Below are 20,693 nucleotides of genomic sequence, written 5' to 3' on the forward strand. Positions count from 1 at the left end.
ATTGAGACAGGAAGCAGGAGCTGCAGGAGAGAAAGAGAGATGGTTCACAGTGGGGAATGCACACATTATGAGAAGCCACTGAAAGGCTTGGGATATAGTAAGAGACTATGTAGGGAAAGCCTCTCTATCAGCCTCTGAAGAATACTTGAAGGACAGTGCTCTAGGGTAGCAAATAAGGCAATGACAAGCCCTTTGATGTTATGTCATGACAGGGACAGGTGGAAAACAGTGTCAAAGAGTTACTGTCTCTGTGAAAGGACTTGGTTACTATTGTGAATGCAGCTCAGCTAGGGAAATCATTTCTGTATTTGAGGTATTTGAGATTCTGAATAAAATGTAGGTGTTAATTGTATCTACTGAGTTGATTATTCTCCTCATCATACTTCAGTCCTATATATCCACCTCAGGTAATTCGAACAAGACAAGCAAGCCTCCCTCTCATTTCTGTAAACTGACTGTATTTCCTTTAGCATGAACCGCTATCACTAAATTCCTTGCAAAATTCACACTCAGGACACAACGGATGTCTTTGTAGGCAATAGTCAACACTGTTAACTCACCAACCTAGGACTGGCCCAAATCCAGCTACACCTCTAAAACCTGGCAATCCCCATGTGAAGAGCATGGTTGATTTCATGACAATTCTTAAGAGCATTTGACAGCAAGAGGAATGGTCTGCTTGTGAGCTTCCGTGATATATCCCTCTTCACAGAAGTTCATCTTCAAGACTCACAGACACACCTTGCTCATCAGAGGCAAACGGTAACACTCTCTGAATATGCACTCTAATGTTTATTTCAAGTGTAATGGGTAGTTTTATGAACAAATAGATGAAGTAATCATGACCCCTACTGGTGCCTGGGGTTGCATACCTCTCCATGAAATATGTTACAAGAACAGCTACCAACCACTAATTTAAAGACTTTTTCTTCTATATAGATGGTAGTGTACCTGTGTAATTGGTGACACCGAAGAAGAGAAAATGTTCTTGTGGATAGGTTATCTGCTGCGATTTGCACATATATGTTACAATAGTAACTAAACAAACAGTTTTCTGCCTTGTCTCTTAATCTTATTATAATGTTACTGCACAACCTAGGTTTTGGGTTATAAGCCCATTTTAAGTATATTACTGATGAAAATGGGCTTATAACACGAAACCTAGGTTGTGCAGTAACATTAATAATAAAATTGTGAAACAAGGCAAAAGACAGTGTTTGTTTAGTTAATTTACAATGTTTCACCAAGAACCCACAGTTGATTCAATTAAAATGATATGTTACAGTCATGATTGCCACAAATAATCTACTGCATATCATCAACGGTGCCATTCAGGATGTTAAACATGAGACTGAATTTCTGCAAAGCCCATCTACTGTATTTCAACCACTGGCTTCCACACCACACTCCAAGCTGACTGCAAACATCATGCTAACATCTGCACCAGTCGTGCCATTGATCACAGTGATGCAGCCACAGAACAATGTTTTACATAGCCACACCGCAGTGTCTAGTGACATTAAACCCAATACGAGCATGCTCCCGGTCCCTCCACCCACTCTGGTACTACATTCAAGAGCAGAAAACGTTCTGCCTGTTGGCTCTCGCGGTCCTCCACCAATAAGGGCCTCACTGTTTGTGAAACCAGATATGGTTTGTAATAATGGAGAACATTTTTGTCCAGCAACAAATGTGTGATGACCTCGAACAGTTCACTTTAGTGATCAGCAGCCTCAATCAATGAACTACTTCTTTGGTGTCAGATATTATCTTGCAGCCTCCTCTGAAATATGCCTACAACACTTTCAAGATAGTACTGACCTCATTCAGCACCTAGGGATCAACTGCTCATAGAACTCCCTTAACACTAGAGGTGTGGTGAAAAGGGAGGTATAGGAACAAGACACCTTCTGAATAGTGGAGATATTTGTGCATAATGATTGATGCCAGTATCATTTTGACCACTTTTACTGTTCCAGATCTGGTGCCAACAATTACTACCACTAATTAATCCAATCTTAATTTCTCTTGAAAGACAGATGTTATGCAAGTTGCTGATAGAGTTCACACTATGCTCAGTTCACTCACTACAGTGGTCGCAACAACAACCTTCATTACTACTAAAGATAGCCACTCAATTCTGGTCCATTCTGATGAATCAATGCTTTGCTGCAACACTGTCTCTGCCCAACAACTGCCAAGTGTACCTGAGAACCTCCGGACTTTCCGCATTTCTGTCAAGAAACTGGCTAAGCAATTAGAGATATTGCAACTATGGACCACGGCTATGGAGGGTGCATGTGCACACCACACCCTTCTGGCCCAGTCTTGTAGTTAAGACTTACCTCGAGCAGATATTTGCTAGTTTCACAGACATTTCTGTCATAAGGCTACAAAACCATGTTTGCATGCAAACACTAAACACAGTCTGGTTTACATGCAACAGGTCATGACATTCATCTACAGTGATTACAGCAGAAGACTCGCCGTCACCCTACAATGCACATGGCATGTAGGGCTACTCACTGCACCATCAGCTGCAGTATGACTCCAACACTGTCACCCCCAGCACAACTACACTCCACTACATCACAAAGGCTGTTTGTCACCAACCACTCTTCAGACTTAATGTTGTTTTTAATCAACACAGGATCAGATGTTGGCACATTTCTGGTCACCTACTACCCTGATGCCACACAGACCAGTATGGCCCCATTAATGGCAGTCAACGAGTCTGTCATACACAAGTGCAGTTACTTTGGTGTTCGACATCGGTCCCACCGATTGCTGCAAAGTGAACATTTGTGTTCATTATCATTGCTCAATCTATTCTGGGCACAGATTTCCTCACACAGCTTTGACTGTAGTTTTATATGATACATTCCACAGATGGTTGCACTGTTCCTGTTGTAAAGGGTCGTTTGACAACACACACCAATCACAGGGCTGACAACTGAAGTACTTCTGTTTTGGACAATGATAGGGCCCAGTGGGAGTTCTACCAACACAATTTGGTATCCAAACTTCATCACGTTGAAGAGGATTGCCTAACAGTCAAGTATGAAACTACCAGGGTATGTACAGAGAACAGTGTGTCAGAAGAATACTTTGAAGGTGACTGAATGCTAACTACAAGCAACCTACAAAACATTAGAGATGATTAACGCTTTCAGATCCTCTGGCTACAATTGTGTACTTTAAATTTTACTGTGACTTAACTGCAACAAAAGTATATTTGTCCAATGGAAACCTGAGGTAGACATTTGTGAATGTTCAATCTTTTCCCATGCGGAAGTGCTGCCAACTGTTGGGCAACGTACGAAGATATCAGTAAGTCAGTGTAGCAGTGCACAGAAGCTTGGACCACTAGAATACATGGATGTGGTTGGTTCACTATATTCTGTTGTGTAATTGAATATTGTTATTGTTATTTTCCATGGTAATTATTGAATGATCATTTTACTATTTATTACTATAGAGAATATTTTGTAATTAGTTATTTTAGTCCATAAAATGAATCCAAGTGTACAAAGTATGTTTTGAAAATAGGTACATAATTTTGTATAAATCTGACAATTAAAATCATTAAACAAATCACGTAAGAGCAATACCACATGAAAAAAGTTTACTTTCTCCAGAAATAATTCAGGACTGAAAGGGTTAAGACACCTCTGCAGTGCAACCTTGCCTCTCAGACAGTGGTGCCCTCAGAAACAGCAGACTATGAATCCATGGGGCCAGACACAACTGTGCACTATATATGTACGATCATCGATCTGCCTGTTTTGTTACGCACCCAACAGATCACACTAGAATGACAACATGAGACCAAAGCCATTGTTGAAGAGATGCTTCAGGACGGAGTCACACATGGTTCAGACAGCCCTGGTCCTAAACATTCTGTCTAGTACACAAGAAGTATAGTTCATGGCATCCTCTAGGTGATTATCTGGTTTTGAACACCCGAACAATCCCAATACCAAACATCCAGGATTTCACAAGTTCTTTAGTGGGTGTGACCATTTTTAGTGTGGTATGGCCAAAAGACATAATCAGATTCCATTCACAAATAATGATGTATCTAAAATTGCAGTGATAACACCATATGGACTGTTTGAGTTTTTGGTTATGTCTTTTGGGCTTAAAAATGTGGCCCAGATGTGGCTTACCTCGACTGCATGCTAATATTTTCCGAAAATGCCCTCTCACGTGAACAGCACTTCAGGGTGGTGTGACAGAGATTAACTGATTGTGGAATTACACTCAGCAAGAACAAGTGTATCATCAGTGAACCTGTGGTAACATTGCTCAACTATAAAGTGACGGTACAAGGTATCACACCCTTACCTGGGAAGCTGGATACTTTATGTGCCCTTCCACGGCCACAGAATAATTAACATTTGAGGCGTTTACCCAGAATGGATAATTTTTACCGGTGACACATTGGAGGAACCGCTGCAATACAAACACCTTTCTCAGACACACTGGCATGCCACCACACAATAATTAAGCACCGCCTCCAGTGGACAAGGAGAATGGAAATCATTTTTAAGGACTTGCAAGAGAGCCTCTCAGATGATGTGGTGCTCTCTCACCCTGTTCCACATGCTTGAGGCCAACCAATAGCTATCAGTGTAGCACTACATCAAAAAGTGAATGGACATTGGAAACCTCTGAGTTTCTTCTCCTAAAACATGCAACCCAGCCAAACCCGTTGGATCACTTATGATTGGGAACCATTTGTGATCTAAAAGAGCATCTGACACTTGTGCTGATTTGTCAAGGCCCGACCTGTCAAAATTAACACTGACCACAAACCCATCACTGCATTTCAAAAGGTATGTCACAAGTGCTCTCCACACCATTTCAGACACACTGAATAACTCTGCCAATCTACAATTGACACTCTCCACAGTCATGGTGGCAATAACATCATAGCCAATTACTTTTCTCACACCAGTAGCCTAGTGCTGGTTTTAAACTACAATTACCTTGCCAGTGTTCAGTGTTCCGATCAACAATTTCAAATGTTATTTAATGACTCCCGGCCTACGCCTCCAACTTTTGGTTGTATCTAGAAACAAATGCAATGCCTTGCGTAACAACTCAGTTCTGACATATGGTTTTTGACAGCACCCACAACTTAGCATGCCACATGGCCAATGCCACAGTCAGACAGATGATCAATTCATGTGACCTTCAACCAGGAAAGATACGCACAACTGGGTTCACACAGGCATATAGTTCCACTGCAAAAAGATCAGATGTCATATGCACACAAATGTGGGACATTTTCCAGCTTCAACAGTGAGGTTTGGCCACGTTCACATTGACCTAGTCAGCCCTCTTCCCACACCTGCTGGCTACCGATACATGTTAATGGTGGTGGATAGTTGCACACGATGGACACAGGCTGTTCCGATCAAGGACCAACAGGTATCTGCTAAGGACATTTATCAAGACCTGGTTGACACATTTTGGTCACCATCTTCACACCACTACAAACCAAGGGTGACAATTTGAGTCCAGCTGTCAAAATGGTGTGGTTTCCAGCACAATCGTATCACAAGTTACTACCCACCAAGCAATCACATGATTGAGAGATGGACAGCACTTTAAAAGGCAACTTAATGAGCCACAGTCATACCTGGGCTCAGCTGTTGCCCCTTGTTCTGCTAGGCCTATGAATGGTTCTGCAAAGCATATGAACAGTCTTCAAAGAGGAACTCAGTTGCTTGTCAGCACAGATGGTCTATGACAAACCTCTGTGCATCCTAGTAGACATTCTCACTCCCTCATCACTGCCAGATGAACCACAGCTTTCCCATGTGGTACAACTACTACATGAACACACAGCATGGATACGCCACCCTCCTGTGTCACACCATAGAACTCACCCAGCTTTCGTGAACAATGTGTTAGCAGAATGCTCTCATGCCATGCATCACATGGAACTTATCTGCACTCGGCTTTAATTCCCTACTACAGACCCTTCCCAATTCTGTGACGAAATAACACACCATGGATATAGTCCAAAATGGCAATTGAACCAAAGCCTTCATTGAGTGTGTTAAGCCTGCATGAGTTTTACCACCAACTTCTGAGAGTGCGATGATGATACCAGGGAAACTAACACTTCACACTCCTCCCCCACTGTCTCCTAGCGGTGGCCTTCCAACCTCCATACCCTAGAACCAGCTGTGTTACTGCAGTTACGTATTCATCATGCTCAGCCATCCCCAAACGAGCTGGATACAAGGTCAAATTCAAAGTGTTCCACAGTTTTTGTAGTGTGACTGCATGGGAGTGATATAATTGACAAATCGATATGAGACAAGTGCAGTGTTTCTTCAACTTCTCATGCTCTTTGAGTTTCAAATCTGTTTAACTTGTATATATTTGTGCATGGTGATTTGTTGGCTGTGTATAATAAGAGGAAATTATCATATCAATACTTCATGTGTCTATTTTATGTGTAAATGGTAACATTCCTACAACCACTTTTGAACTTTCGTTCATTGTCAGGTGGCTGCGTTACAAGGTGAACTGCTAATCAGACATTGGTTGTTATGTTTGCCATGCTTTTAATGAACATGTCTTGATAGATTTGGAGACTTGAGTTTTTGTTATTTTCTGTGTACCATGTAGTAGTATCATGGTAAAAGTGTCCCAGCGCTATAAACAATTCCACAAACTCACAAAGTAAAAAGTGGTTCACCATTAGCTCTTTTTCAGTGAACAGTCTGATTTCAAGTACACTCCACATATTTTAACAAAAGTTCATGAAGTGTAGGCAAAATCATATTGTGATGCAAAAGAGACAGCCAGAGTTGCAACAAAAATTATTTAGTCGGTGACCAGTTTTGGGCTACGTCTATCCTCATTCATTAACAAATATTATCTGGGGCCATACAATATGTACCCACTTTATTTGCTGCTATTTTGGATGGACATTTTACTTGACAAACATTGGTTTGTTTGAGAATGGACATAGCACAAAACCAGTAACCGACCAAATAAACATCCATTCTAGTTGCAACTCTGGCTGTATCTTTTTGCATCACAATCTAAAATGAGTTGCTGTCCTGCATTACCCAGCACACTGTCATTATGCAAAGTCAGATTATTCATTGAAAAAATGCTATTGTTGACCAACTTTTTACTTTGTGATTTTATGGAAGTGTTTATAACTTTGGCATGCATTTACCATGATACTAAAGCATGGTATATGGAAAATAACAAAAAAATCAAGCCTTTACTGACACCACAGCAAACAAAATAACCAACATCTGATTAAGAGTTCATCTCATACTGCAACCATCTGAGAAGAATGAAAGTTCAAAACTGGTAACAGCACAGAAAAATAAAATGCGTTGAAAAAAAAGTCTTTAAATTAATGGTTGGCAGATGTTTTTATAACATATTTTGTATAGGGTTATTCTAAATCAGTTGCCTAAAACAATATTATGAAAAGGATAGTTGCTACTCACAATATAGTGGAGATACTGATTCGCAGATAGACACAATATAAAGACTGAGCCCTCAGCTGTCAGAGACTGCAGTCACATGTGTGTGAGTTGCATTTGTGTGTGTGTGTGTGTGTGTGTGTGTGTGTGTGTGTGTGTATTTTTGATAAAGCCCTTATTGGTCTAAAGCTCACTTTCCGACAGTCTTTTTGTTGTGCCTATCTGCAACTCAGCATCTCCACTGTATGGTGAGTAGCAACTATCGTTTTCATAATATTGTTACATTCCATTCTGCATTTTCCATTGTTTAGTTACCTAAAAGTAACAGTAAATAATTTCAAAACCATTACCAGAGTATTGTCTGGGAGCTCTTCAAACCTCTTCCCACATTCTATCTTCATTAATGTCAGTCCATTCGTTCATTCTATGGAGAGAGTGCGTGACCACAGTAACAATGGAGGTGCATAGTGGTCCAGAACAGTGCTGCTTGTGGTACCACAAAACGCAATAATTATAAGAAGACATGTCAGAATGGAGTATCACAAAGCCACCACAGGCAAATGCTATAAAAGCATCATATGCTCAGTTTATGGAAACAGGTTGTGTGACACATTGAGAGAAAGGTCAAGACTGCCCATGGAGGTAGATTCTGGGATAACCTCATGCATCTGGGAAGAAATTTTGTACAGTTGGGGTATCTGCCATGTGATGAGAGACACTCGAATGGTACAAATGTAGAAAGAAACTTCATGTTCTGTCAGGTTCAGAACTGAGAATAAATTATTTCAAGTAAGTAAATCTCATGTGCTATTTAATGTTACTTTTAGGTATCTTATTTAGAATCACCCTGTACAGCCACAGAGCCCTCACAATGTCAGTTACTGGCAAAATAGCTCTACATGACGTATTTTAAGATGTGGCATTTCAGAGTGCCCGTCTAAAACCCAAGCACTTCTGTTAGGTTGATGACACATTCATGGTGTGAAAGCATGGCAGATAGGTGCTGGAAGAGTTTCTGGATCACTTAAACAGCATTCATCAAGATATTATAGTCATGGTGGTACTAGAAGTGACTAGCCATCTTCCTTTATTGGATATTCTAACAAGTAAGAAGGCACATGCTGTTTATAGCAAGACCCATACAGACCTGAATCAGCACGCAACAAGCCACCACCATCTAATGTACAGTGCTAACCAACAGGTTAGATAGAGCACACATTGCCTGTGACAAGAAAAAGCCCCAGCTGAGCTACACCACATGCAGGAACTGTTCAATCAGATTTCATTCATGAAACAATTGCACTTAGAATAATACACACAAATAGAAAAGGAATTTATATGTAAAACAATGTAAGAGTTTTTTATACCTTCAACTTTACAGAAATTATATTTTAATTGTTGATATATTTTATCACTATTAAGTGCCACTGGCAGGAGTCTCTGAAGTTTCTTTTCATCTTATTTAATCATTCTGTTTCTTTTTCTGGTGTTTATTCTTTTTTAGTTGTAAGTGACTCTTGAAACTTTTTTCCCTTAATTAGGAGTGTGGACATGCACAACCTTTCCAATACAAGTGTTGTGGTATCAAAAAATTTGGCTACACCAGATGGTTTGGTGGTTGACTGGATAGCTGATAACATTTACTGGACAGATGCTGGCAGGAAAGTTCTGGAGGTTGCAAAACTGGATGGAACATGTAGGAAAGTGATAATAAAAAATGGTTTAGATGAACCAAGGGCACTTGCAATGTTCCCAAGGAAGGGGTGAGTATATGTTGAATAATTTTTGTGTATATTTTGAATCACCCCAAAAATTATGTTACACATTTTTATTTCAAGTTTTTCAATTGTGTGACTTTATGAGTAATTTTTCTGAATAGGTACATGTATTGGACTGACTGGGGAGACAACCCAAAAATTGAAAGAGCATTACTGGATGGTTCCAACAGAACAGTTGTCGTTGGAACTGAACTAGGTTTTCCCAATGGTCTAGCTATTGACTATGCTGCCAGAAGACTTTACTGGGCAGATGCTCTTAAGGATAGAATAGAAACAGCAGACCTGAATGGTAGAAACAGAATACAGCTTGTTCCTGCTAAAACACATCCATTTGGACTCACTCAGGTACGCAATGATTGACATATACAGTGAAACTCCTGTTTTACATTTTCGTGTGGTCCAGACTTAAAAAATGCAGAATCAAGGAAAGTATCAAAACCCCCAAAATATGAACAAAAACATATGTAATTGGCATATATGATTAAAAATCGTAATCCTTTCCAATACTTTCTATAAAATCTGGATAAGTGAAGGACATTAAATGTACAATACAATGTTTATACAATAATTTGTGGTAATGAATTTCGTCAGTTCTTAAAAAGTTAGAGGTGTGTAACAGCAAGTAAAAATTTGTCAAAAATTTGAAATTGATGTCTGGGTACAAGGTAATCGAGTTATTTTCCGAGATGTTGCAACCACAAATTATACATCAAAACATGCATTTTTGAAAGATCTTTCCTTTGCACTCACCCAGCAATTTGTGGCCTTTAGACATCTGAGAATTGTATGGGGGATCTGAATCACCAAAGTGGTGAAAGAATTATCTGTCTTCCTTGTGAAATTCTGTGTAATGCTCTGCTGCTAGAATTTCATTGCTGAGCTCTTTCATTCAGGCTGAAAGCTTGGAGGTACCATCTTGGTAGATTCTTATGGCAGTCTTGGGAAGGTAGGTTGAATGATGGAAGATTATCATAAGTGATTTGGTACTAAATTGAAAGGTCATATCGCTTTAGGGATTTATGGTAGAATACAAACTGGAAGAGGCACTAAAAATATCACACAGCAGTAATATGCATTCCAGTCATGTACTGAATGGTCTCAAAAGTATATTTGGTGATAATGTGAGGCATATTAAAATTCTGAGGCTTCTTTTGAAATTAGCATGTCAGATTAGGGAATAATAAACCAATTAATGTACTTTACCAACCAGAAGATGTATAAAATATGTTTCAATAAGGAATGGAGTTTAAACTTTAAACATCTTGTCATTGGAGACTGAGAAAACTCTGACAGAATACAGGTAAAGGAAATAATTAAACAATGAACCTGGCATTGATAAAATCCAAATTAGGCTGATGAGATAGGGATATGAAACCTGCTGCTACAGTGAGGAATCATAACTACTACATCATCTTTATTCATTTGCTCAGTGTAATATTTCCAAGGGAGGAAAAAAATCTTTAATGCAGTAATTGACATTGCCTTCTATTTATTTTAAGATGGCAGTCTACTGATCAACTTCCAGTTTCTGTAGTGTATATTGTTTCACAAGAGCTGACAACTATAATGGGATTTGAGCTGATGAGAGAGATCAGAAGCAAAAGATTTCAAGTTTGCACTGAATACACCCTCTGAAGTGCTTGATTCAGACTGTTTTTACTAAAAATGTTGTTGAATTTATTCAACTATTTCAGTATGGTGACCATATCTACTGGACCGATTGGTACAAGAAGTCAGTGGAGAGAGCTGATAAGAAGACAGGTTTAGATCGAAAAGTAATTCGCAAAGACCTTGATGGAGTAATGGAAATACGAGCTGTAGCTGCTGAGCGGCAACCTGGTTGGAATCCTTGTGCAGTTCATAATGGTGGCTGCTCTCACTTATGTCTTTACCGACAAAAGGATTACATCTGTGCTTGTCCTGATATACCAGATGATCAACATTGCTCTACAGGTTTGTATATGATTTTTTTATATGTGAACCACAATTTAAAGCAACATAGATTGGTGAATAGCATAATAAAGTGTAAATTATATTTTTAATAACTCTCTTTACAGTGCCCAGTGCTCATGTACCAAACAAGAAACAGAAAGAATTAAATCCCCTTACGGATGTTGAGGATTACACAGGAGAAGATGAAGATTATGACAACATGCCTATTTCTCCAGCCTATCCAAATGAAAATGATGAGCCTGGTATAAAAGATGGTGTGGATGATGATTTAAATATGTTGGTAGGCACTGGAAGTGCAGAAAAACCAAAGGAGCATGGAATACCATCACACATTATGATTATAATAATGGGCCTGTTCAGTTTGATAGTACTTGCTACTTTGGCTATGGTCATACTGCTCTTATTCCATCGACACAAAAAACAGAAGAAGTATTTATATGCTACAGGGCGAAGTGTGCTGACATTTTCTAATCCGAATTATAATGCTTCTAATATGGATGTTGGAGCTAGTTCCCATCCTGACAAAAAGCCATTCATTTGGAAAAGACTCAAATATGACAAGTCTCAGGTAAGAAATTAACTTCATTTGTTGACTGTGGTATTTAGTGTGTTCAGACAAGAAATAATCAGAATGACGTTTTACTAAACTATCAGCTATGAAGCATGTGTAAGAATAAAACCATTCCGTGTTTATCTTATCAGTACCTTTGCTTCTTCTCCTTTTTATTACTGTGAGAAAACCATTCATAAATAACTCAGAGAGACTTCAGCTGATATGTTGTGGTCACAGGCTTTTAAGAGATGTTCCTTATCTCAGATGACCTTGGATCTGACTGTGCTATAAAATATCTAGAAATTGATAGCTATAGTTATAGTTTTTCCTGCATCTGTGTATGAGTATATGTGGAAACTGAGTCCATCTAAACCAGAACACAAGTTTCATTTTGTGTTCAACCAGGAAAAAAATGTACTTTCTTCCTACAATAGCTCAGATACACGGTCCAGTCATATTAATGTGACTACCACTCACAGACAGCAGGTGACTGCTCTATCAGTGGAGGGTACATAAAACTTGTGGGGGAATGTGGAAGACAGTGCAGTCATTTTCATAATGCAGAAATGACTGATTTATCTGCTGTCTAAAAGGATATGATCATTGGCTTTCAGGCCAAGGTTGAAAGCATATCTGAAACAGCTGAGTTTGTAAACTCTTCATGTTACGCCGTGGTTAAAATATACCGTGCATAGCAAAATACTGTTATCCAAAACTAACACTAATGCAATTGTGGTACACCACAGGCCATAGATGACAGAAAAATCCATGGCTCATGCACCCATGCTGACTGTTGTTCATAGGCAATGAAGGCTGGAATTTGCATGCCAAGAAACCTAGTGCCCCTAGCCCCAGCACTGGAGTTGACATGGCTCCACATTCCTGTAGGTATCTCTCAGAGCATTATTGACTTTCTTCCTGCACATCTGACAGTTGTCCACAATGCAAACGGTGTTATTCATGCTTTTGACTTGTGGTCACATTAATGTGAGTGGACAGTGTATAATAAGACATTTGTCTGCAAACTGGAAAGTCTTGAGGATTTATGTCATAGATGTGGGTGGCTGAACAGGAAACTCCCTAGCTCCATTGGTCCCACAGTTTGACAACATGTGTGTTGTTAGTAACATGATGCTGCACCGAATTTGCGTAAGTGGTTATAAGGTACAGATGACAAGCTGGACAGCCCATGAGGACGTATGAAGATATGGCAGATACATTTACTTCATTAATACCTTCCAATAAGGACATCCCCATTGAGGGGTAGAGGAGAGAAGAGCTGCCCCCCCCCCCCAAACTCCCAACCCTTTAATATAAAAATTCACAAACTTACAACCTGCCCCACCAGACAGAAGATGTACCAATTCAGTGTCAGTTTGAAGAAAACCAAAACATGCAGCAGGTGATGATTAGTAGCAAGTGTACCCAGAGCCATTTGTCATGAAATCTCAAACCAATTTTGTTGTCCACCATGAAACTAACATGAGTTGCCTCCTCCCGCAAAATCTCAGCTTGTGGGTACACTCTTGCTGTCAAACTAATAAATAAAATTAAAGTATTGTAATGGGTAGTTGAAAATACTTTTGCCTTGCGCAGTTACCATCTTATCTCCCAGCAGCAAACTTGATTTATCTCAACAAAGTATTATTACCTTCTATGAAAGTGTCTGAACCAGTTTCACAAAGATTTTATAATGGATAAAATAAAATTAATAGTTTAAGGACATTGAGCAGGACATACAGCAGGACATACTGCATAGGACAATAAATCTCATTTTAAACTGTTTTTATCAGGTGACTTTTGTGTCTGTTTGGCTCAAAGTTTGCAGTTGATTTTAAACTAACTTCCTGATGTGCAAGAAAATTTAAACTTTCAATATAGATAAGAACTGGGTGACATTGCAGTATTAACTCACTTTCATGTCTGGTATGTGACAAAGGGCACTTTATGTACCACTACTGTTTCCCTTATTTCCTGTTCCAGTTGAGATAGTTCCGTGGTAAGAATGATTGCTGGTATGCCTCCATGTGAGCTCAGGTCTCTCAAATTTTTACCTTCATCATTTACTCATGAGATATTCATGCAACCTTTACCTATTGCCTGTGCAGTATATTTTTCATTTTTAGTTTTTTAAGTGTTGTCACAGCCATTAAAAATCCCAAGCACCATTTTCAGGACCACCTGTTTGAGTTTAGAAATGTGTATGTGGCTAGGAGAAATTATTTAATGCTTAGTACAATTTAAAAATGTGTTATATTAAAAAACTTTTTATATAAATAATTATTGTTTATATTCTCAAGATTCTGAAGCAATGCTAGCACCAACAATACCTGTCTTCTTCTCTTTCCTGTCGATATCGTTCAAAGAAGGAAGGCTGATGGTCACCTGAAGATATTCATCATTGGGCTCTGAATGTAATCCGATGCAGATATCCTTGAATTCTTTGTGACCAGACATTTCTCTGTTCTCTGTATCTCCATTAGCCAGTATGGTTCTTTTGATGCTGTTTGTCTATGTGACCATGTCTCACTTTGTAGTCATGACACAAACACATGGACAGACACATACACAAAATGATAATGAAACAAATGAAAAGGTCAGCTGTGGATGAGGCACATGGAAATAGGAAATTAAGTTAGAAGGGTGGAACGGGTAGCAGCATTTTGTAAAAGGTGTAAGTGGTATTAGCAGAATTTAATGTAAATTGGAGCTAGATGGAAATGAGAATGATTTAGATCTGCAATAATATGTGTTCAGGATTGCTTATGAACATATGAACATGATCTGGTTTATATACACTGCTGATATAAACAGTTAATGATAGCTCTAATAAATAACAGTGACACACATGTAACTAGAAACCCATTGGACATTTGAATGCCGTTCACCTCATCTGTCTTGGTTATGAAACAGATTATAATAATATAAATTTATTCTTCAAGACCACAAGTCTCAATAAATTTGAAAGTAAAGAGCAAATTGTCAGATGATCTAACCACGTAAGGCATTTAATTGAAAAGATACGGGATGGCATCCACTTATTTCAATAGTAATCACACAATGTTGAAAACAGCTACTACCATATACACTTAGTAGTTGGGCTACCTATCAGACTGTGACAAACAATTTGTTTACTTCTACAATGAAATTTTCACTCTACAGCGGAGTGTGCGCTGATGTGAAACTTCCTGGTAGATTAAAACTGTGTGATGGACCGAGACTCGAACTCGAGGCCTTTCCCTTTCGTGGGCAAGTGCTCCACCAACTGAGCTACCCAAGCACAACTCACACCCTGTCCTCACAGCCTTATTTCCGCCAGTACCTCGTCCCATACCTTCCACACTCCACAGAAGCTCTCCTGCGAACCTTGGAGAACTAGCACTCCTGGAAGAAAGGATATTGCGGAGACATGACTTAGCCACAGCCTGGGATATGTTTCTAGAATGAAAATTTCGCTCTACAGCAGAGTGTGTGCTGATATGAAACGTCTTGCCAGATTAAAACTGTATGCCAGACTGAGACGCAAACTCGGGACCTTTGCCTTTCCCATTCAAGTGCTCTACCAACTGAGCTACCCAAGCACAATTCATGCCTCGTCCTCATAGCTTTAATTCTGCCAGTACCTCGTCCCCTACCTTCCAAACTTCACAGAAGCTCTCCTGCGAACCTTGTAGAAGTAGCACTCGTGGAAGAAAGGATATTGCGGAGGCATGGCTTAGCCACAGCTAGAGGGATATTTCTAGAATAAAATTTTTACTCTACAGTGGAGTGTGTGCTATATGAAACTTCCTGGCAGATTAAAACTGTGTGCCGGACCGAGACTCGAACTCGGGGCCTTTGCCTTTTGCAGGCAAGTGGTCTACGAACTGAGCTACCCAAGCACAACTCATGCCCTGTCCTCACAGCTTTAACATAATGTTCTGCTTGATACACTGTGGTAGAGTTCATAGCAAAACTGAAGACAATGAAATTGTTGACTCCTATTTCATGTTGCCAAGTAGTTGGTTGCTGTTTTGTTGCACCCAACAGAGTCCGAGTTGCAAGTCTAATCAAATCTGAAGTCATGAGCCAATGTTGTTCTTAGCACACCACAATTTGGTGTGCATATTATAATCAGTCCAAAACACAACCAAAACCAATCCAAAGAACACAGCAAAGTAATAAATACTAGACTAATATGTCATATACAAAACATCTATATGCAAGAAACAAAATTGCCTGTTGCTGCACAGTCATATTTGATCAACCAGGTGTGCCTGTGGGTCACCCGTCAAATATGTTTGCTAAGATACTTATGAACAGCTTGGACCCCTGTGCTGTAAGTCTGCAACTTAATACAACCTATGCTGCTTGTATCAATATCATCTTCCAAGAACATCATATTTAAGAAATTGTCACATATTCTTTCTGTAGCTATTCTCAATTTGATGACTCATAGTAAGTGGATGTACTTTCTGTATTAATGTTTTCTTTGTGAATATTCATTAGAAAACCCATTCTTTTGATCCTTCATTGCCAGTAAATTACAAATAAAATAGCTTAACAACAATGTCGAAAAGACAGATCACTATGTACCACATAGAAGACATGTAGAGCCAAAGATAAAAAACAATGAAAAAGAGCACTGGTAATATCCAGAAGTCAGAGAAGGTCCTTGTCCAAAAGCTGAATATTTCTAGCATTCTTTTCCATTTTGCCTGTCTGTGATTCAGTACCACTCAAACAAGGACTTTGTCCAACAGCTGAACATTTCTAGCATTCTTTTTCATTGTACATGTCTGTGACTTTGTGCCTCCTCTACGTAGTGTGTAGCAATCTATCATTTTCATGTTGCTTTTATTCCACCCTGAACTTTCCATTGTTTAAATAAAAGCAGTTAATGACATTCAAGTTTAGGTTTGAAAAATCTTTCTATCAGGGAATTAGTTCTGCCATACTGCGTTATTTCTTATCCCCTTATAAAAAACACTGTTCTGTAACTGAGCTAATCATAAGTTTCAGTTTTTGAAGTAAATGACTATGGCATACTTAGCAACATGAATTTTTAAGAATATAGCAATATGTTGGTAAAATCATAATTTAATTCATGGGTATCATGACAAATTTCTTTTAATAACCTCATGAAAATATTCTTTAAAGGACTAATTAGTAGAGATGGATCAAAGTTTAGTCACCAATGAACAGATTTTGCATCTGTTATTGTATTCACATTGATAATAGCATCAACAAATATAATGTAGCCTTATAAACAGGGGCACCAGGCAAGCAGTTGTGTACCAAAAATACGAGTGCTCCAATGAAATGAATGTTCTCGTCAGAGTGACTATTCACTGAAAGCCATATTGATTCGAACATATAACTTCTCTGAAAAATGATCCATAAAAAAGATACATCTTTAATATTGGACAACATCCACACAATATTTATTGTCTGCAGATGTATAAAGAAATAAAAAACTAAAATATAAAGTCAGTCATTTATCACCTAGTCCTCCTTAACAAAAATCACTACTGCAACATTTTTGACAGTATTCAGTATATAACAAGAAATTAATTTTATATATAAAGAAGTCGAGTTGAGAGGGATGAAAGTGAAGCAGTGATTAAAAAGGGAGTGAGACAGGTTTGTAGCCTATCCCTGATGTTATTCATTCTGTATATTGAGCAAGCAGTAAAGGAAACAAAAGAAAAATTTGGAGTAGTTATTAAAATCCATGGAGAAGAAATAAAAACTTTGAGGTTTGCCAATGACATTGTAATTCTGTCAGAGACATCATAGGACCTGGAAGAACAGTTGAATGGAATGGACTGTGTCTTGAAAGGAGGATGTAACATGAACATCAACAAAAAGCACAACAAGGATAATGGAATGTAGTCAAATTAATTCAGGTGATGCTGAGGGAATTAGGTTAGGAAATGAGGCACTTAAGGTAGTAGATGAGTTTTGCTATCTGGGGAGCAAAATAACTGATGATGGTCGAAGTAGAGAAGATATAAAATGTAGACTGGCTCTGGCACCAAAGCGTTTCTGAAGAAGAGAAATTTGTTAGTATCAAGTTTAGATTTAAGTATCAGGAAGTCTTTTCTGAAAATATTTGTATGGAGTGTGGCCATGTATGGAAGCAAAACATGGATGATAAACAGTTTGGACAAGAAGAGAATAGAAGCTTTCGAAATATGGTGCTGCAGAAGAATGCTTAAGATTAGATGGGTAGATCATGTAACTAATGAAGAGGTACTGAATAGAATTGGAGAGAAGAGGAATTTGTGGCACAACCTGACTAGAAGAGGGGACTGGTTGGTAGGACACATTCTGAGGCATCAAGGGGCTACCAGTTTAGTATTGAAGGAAAGTGTGGAGGGTAAAAACTGCAGAGGGAGACCAAGAGATGAATACACTAAGCAGATTCAGGAGGATGTAGGTTGCAATAGTTACTTGGAGATGAAGAAGCTTGCACAGGATTGAGTAGCATGGAGAGATGCATCAATCCAGTCTTTGGGCTGAAGAACACAACAACAACATATAAAGAAGCACATACTAAAACATTATGGGTATAATGTTTGGCAGTTATGGACTTTGTTCTTTCTTCTTAGGTACAAGTTGTACAAGCCCATAATTGTGTTGGAGTTGCAGTTCAGAGGAACATTTGCTGCCTGATTTCATAATATCTATCATTTTACATTGTCCAGTTAATGGTATGTGATACATATGGCTGATGAGTATTTATTTGATTGATTAAGTCATGCTGTATTTTAATGTTGTTAAGAGTTCATAAGCAGTTGCAATATTCACCCTGAACATCACACACATCCTGTCCAAGGGATATATTGATTTGTATAGTTAAATGTAAATACAAATATCATCATTTGTAGAAATTAATTCTGTGTGAATATCATTAACAGTTGCTTCTCATTTAATGTCTTTTATTTTCTTCCTAAATAGGAACGAGTTTTTAATATTCATGATGAGAAACAAGCTACAGGACCTGAAGTGGTATCACTGATTCCGGCTGTTATGGTACCAAGCAATGATGCTACAACACCAGAGCATATTGCTACACCTCCTCCAACACCTCCCCAAAGATTAGACAGTATTAGCTTGAAGGCTGGGTGACCAATCTTCAGTAAAATTTGTGTAATGTTTTTGCAGGAGGAGCCATCCAATACCACAAAATTAGGTAGGCCAAAATGGTATAAATGTTTGTAAAACTGTCAGTTCTATAAGAGAAAACATAATAAAAATGACAAATAAAAAGTCATATGTAAACAGTAATGTAAATAGGGCCCAGTTTACAAGCCCTTGTGACAAATTCAGAATAAGAATGTGTAACATCCAGCCTGTTAATAAATTGTTTCCCTATAATTATATGTAATACCTAATTTGTTGTTATTACTTGACAGCCTTCCATACAGAGTGAAATACTGGAATTTTAGATAGTTACTGTACCATACCTAAGACTGTATTTGTGTTTGATTTTGTATTGTTTTTTAAAATTAAATGTGAGATGAAAGTCACCATAATTTTTGTTACCTAGTAAAACCAAATATTTATGTGTTTTTGATTCTTTGAATGTGTCATATTAAAATGATTTTATTGTTGTTGACACTGGAATCATGCTCAAAATGTTTGAAGGAAAACGGCAGATGAAGAGTAAGAATATGAATCGTTGGTGAGAATGTTGTGAATTATGATGAGAGTCTTGTGTATATAATAGTCAAATGAAGGAAGAGTATTATTGAAAGTAAATAAAACTAAAATTTTATTGCATGGAAGTTCCCCATGTCCACTGTCGTTTCATACAATAGTTATCTCATAAGTTTTGCAAATGCAGTATTGATGTTCCTTATTATTTTTAACTCATGACAAAGTAATAAAATGAAAATAAAGTGTTTTTTGTATTTATCCTGTACATACTTTTTATAAAATATTGAAATGTTATAGGTAATTATGAGAAAGTTTCAAATAGTTTTATATATTTGCTCAGTTTTACTGATATAATTAAAATATTTTGTTGCTGCTTTTCTTGCAGTTTGTATGCTAGTGCGAATAATTGAATAAGGAAATGATTTTTTTTAAAGAGAATATTCAATTGATACTGCGGAGAATCAGATTTTCAATGTCTGCATGTTTATCTCAAAGTGTGAATACGTAAGACATACGTTTTATTTAAAATATTATTTTCACTCTTTCTCTCATTTAATAAGTATTAATGTTTATGAGGCTCCAAATATTGTCTTAAAATTTTATAGCTATTTATGCAATTATAATTCATGTTCATATGTTAAATACATTTTTAAAGAAGCAATGCACACAGTAGTGGTTTAAACAAATGTACAATATACGCCAAAAAATTATTTTATATAATACAGTTATGTCAAACATATCAAGTTCTATTTCTTCTAGTCTTTCCATTTCATTATTCATAATCTGTTTGCCACAGTATAAAGGGCATATTTAATGTCCCCTTCCTTATTTTAAATAGTCCTCTATTGAATTCGTAAATCATACTCTTCTGATTATGATGAATACTACAGCCAATAAGTCAAAATACTTGCTCAAAGAAGAACACACAGGAAGATTTCTTGGAACAAAATCAGTTTCCCTTTGAACCATACAGTTAAATATCAGTATTAAAATATAAACTATTTGAAAATATACATTTTCCAAAAAATTATTCCAATTTTCTGTTTCTTTAAAAATACTTCATGCATAGTGGGCAAATTTTACAGTATACAAAAAATCCATGACCTTTGGTAGCCAAAATAAATCCTTGGTTTTTATAAGAGGAGTTAAAACTTCAACACAAAAAATAAATTGATACTACTGGGGTTTCAATAACAGAATCATATTTAAAATTATAAGGTGTCACTCCTGGGATAGCTGACAATAGTAATGTCATGATTTCATCCACTGTCACACAGTTACCTTATACTCTTATAGAGT

General features: G+C 37.8%; 1 protein-coding gene across 1 annotated transcript in view; it reads left to right on the forward strand.

The window, feature by feature from the left end:
- The window catches only part of LOC126252420 (low-density lipoprotein receptor-related protein 4), an 827,262-nt gene extending 807,206 nt beyond the window's left edge, over window positions 1–20,056 (forward strand). The window contains exons 28-32 of the mRNA XM_049953310.1: window positions 9,008–9,229; window positions 9,346–9,589; window positions 10,939–11,197; window positions 11,302–11,765; window positions 18,693–20,056. Of these exons, the coding sequence (XP_049809267.1) occupies window positions 9,008–9,229; window positions 9,346–9,589; window positions 10,939–11,197; window positions 11,302–11,765; window positions 18,693–18,863 (1,360 nt within the window). The 3' untranslated portion in view covers window positions 18,864–20,056. The remainder of the gene's footprint in view (window positions 1–9,007; window positions 9,230–9,345; window positions 9,590–10,938; window positions 11,198–11,301; window positions 11,766–18,692) is intronic.
- Window positions 20,057–20,693: the final 637 nt, after the last annotated feature.

The sequence above is a fragment of the Schistocerca nitens genome, chromosome 4 (genome assembly GCF_023898315.1).
Source record: "Schistocerca nitens isolate TAMUIC-IGC-003100 chromosome 4, iqSchNite1.1, whole genome shotgun sequence".
NCBI classification, from domain to species: Eukaryota; Metazoa; Arthropoda; class Insecta; order Orthoptera; family Acrididae; genus Schistocerca; species Schistocerca nitens.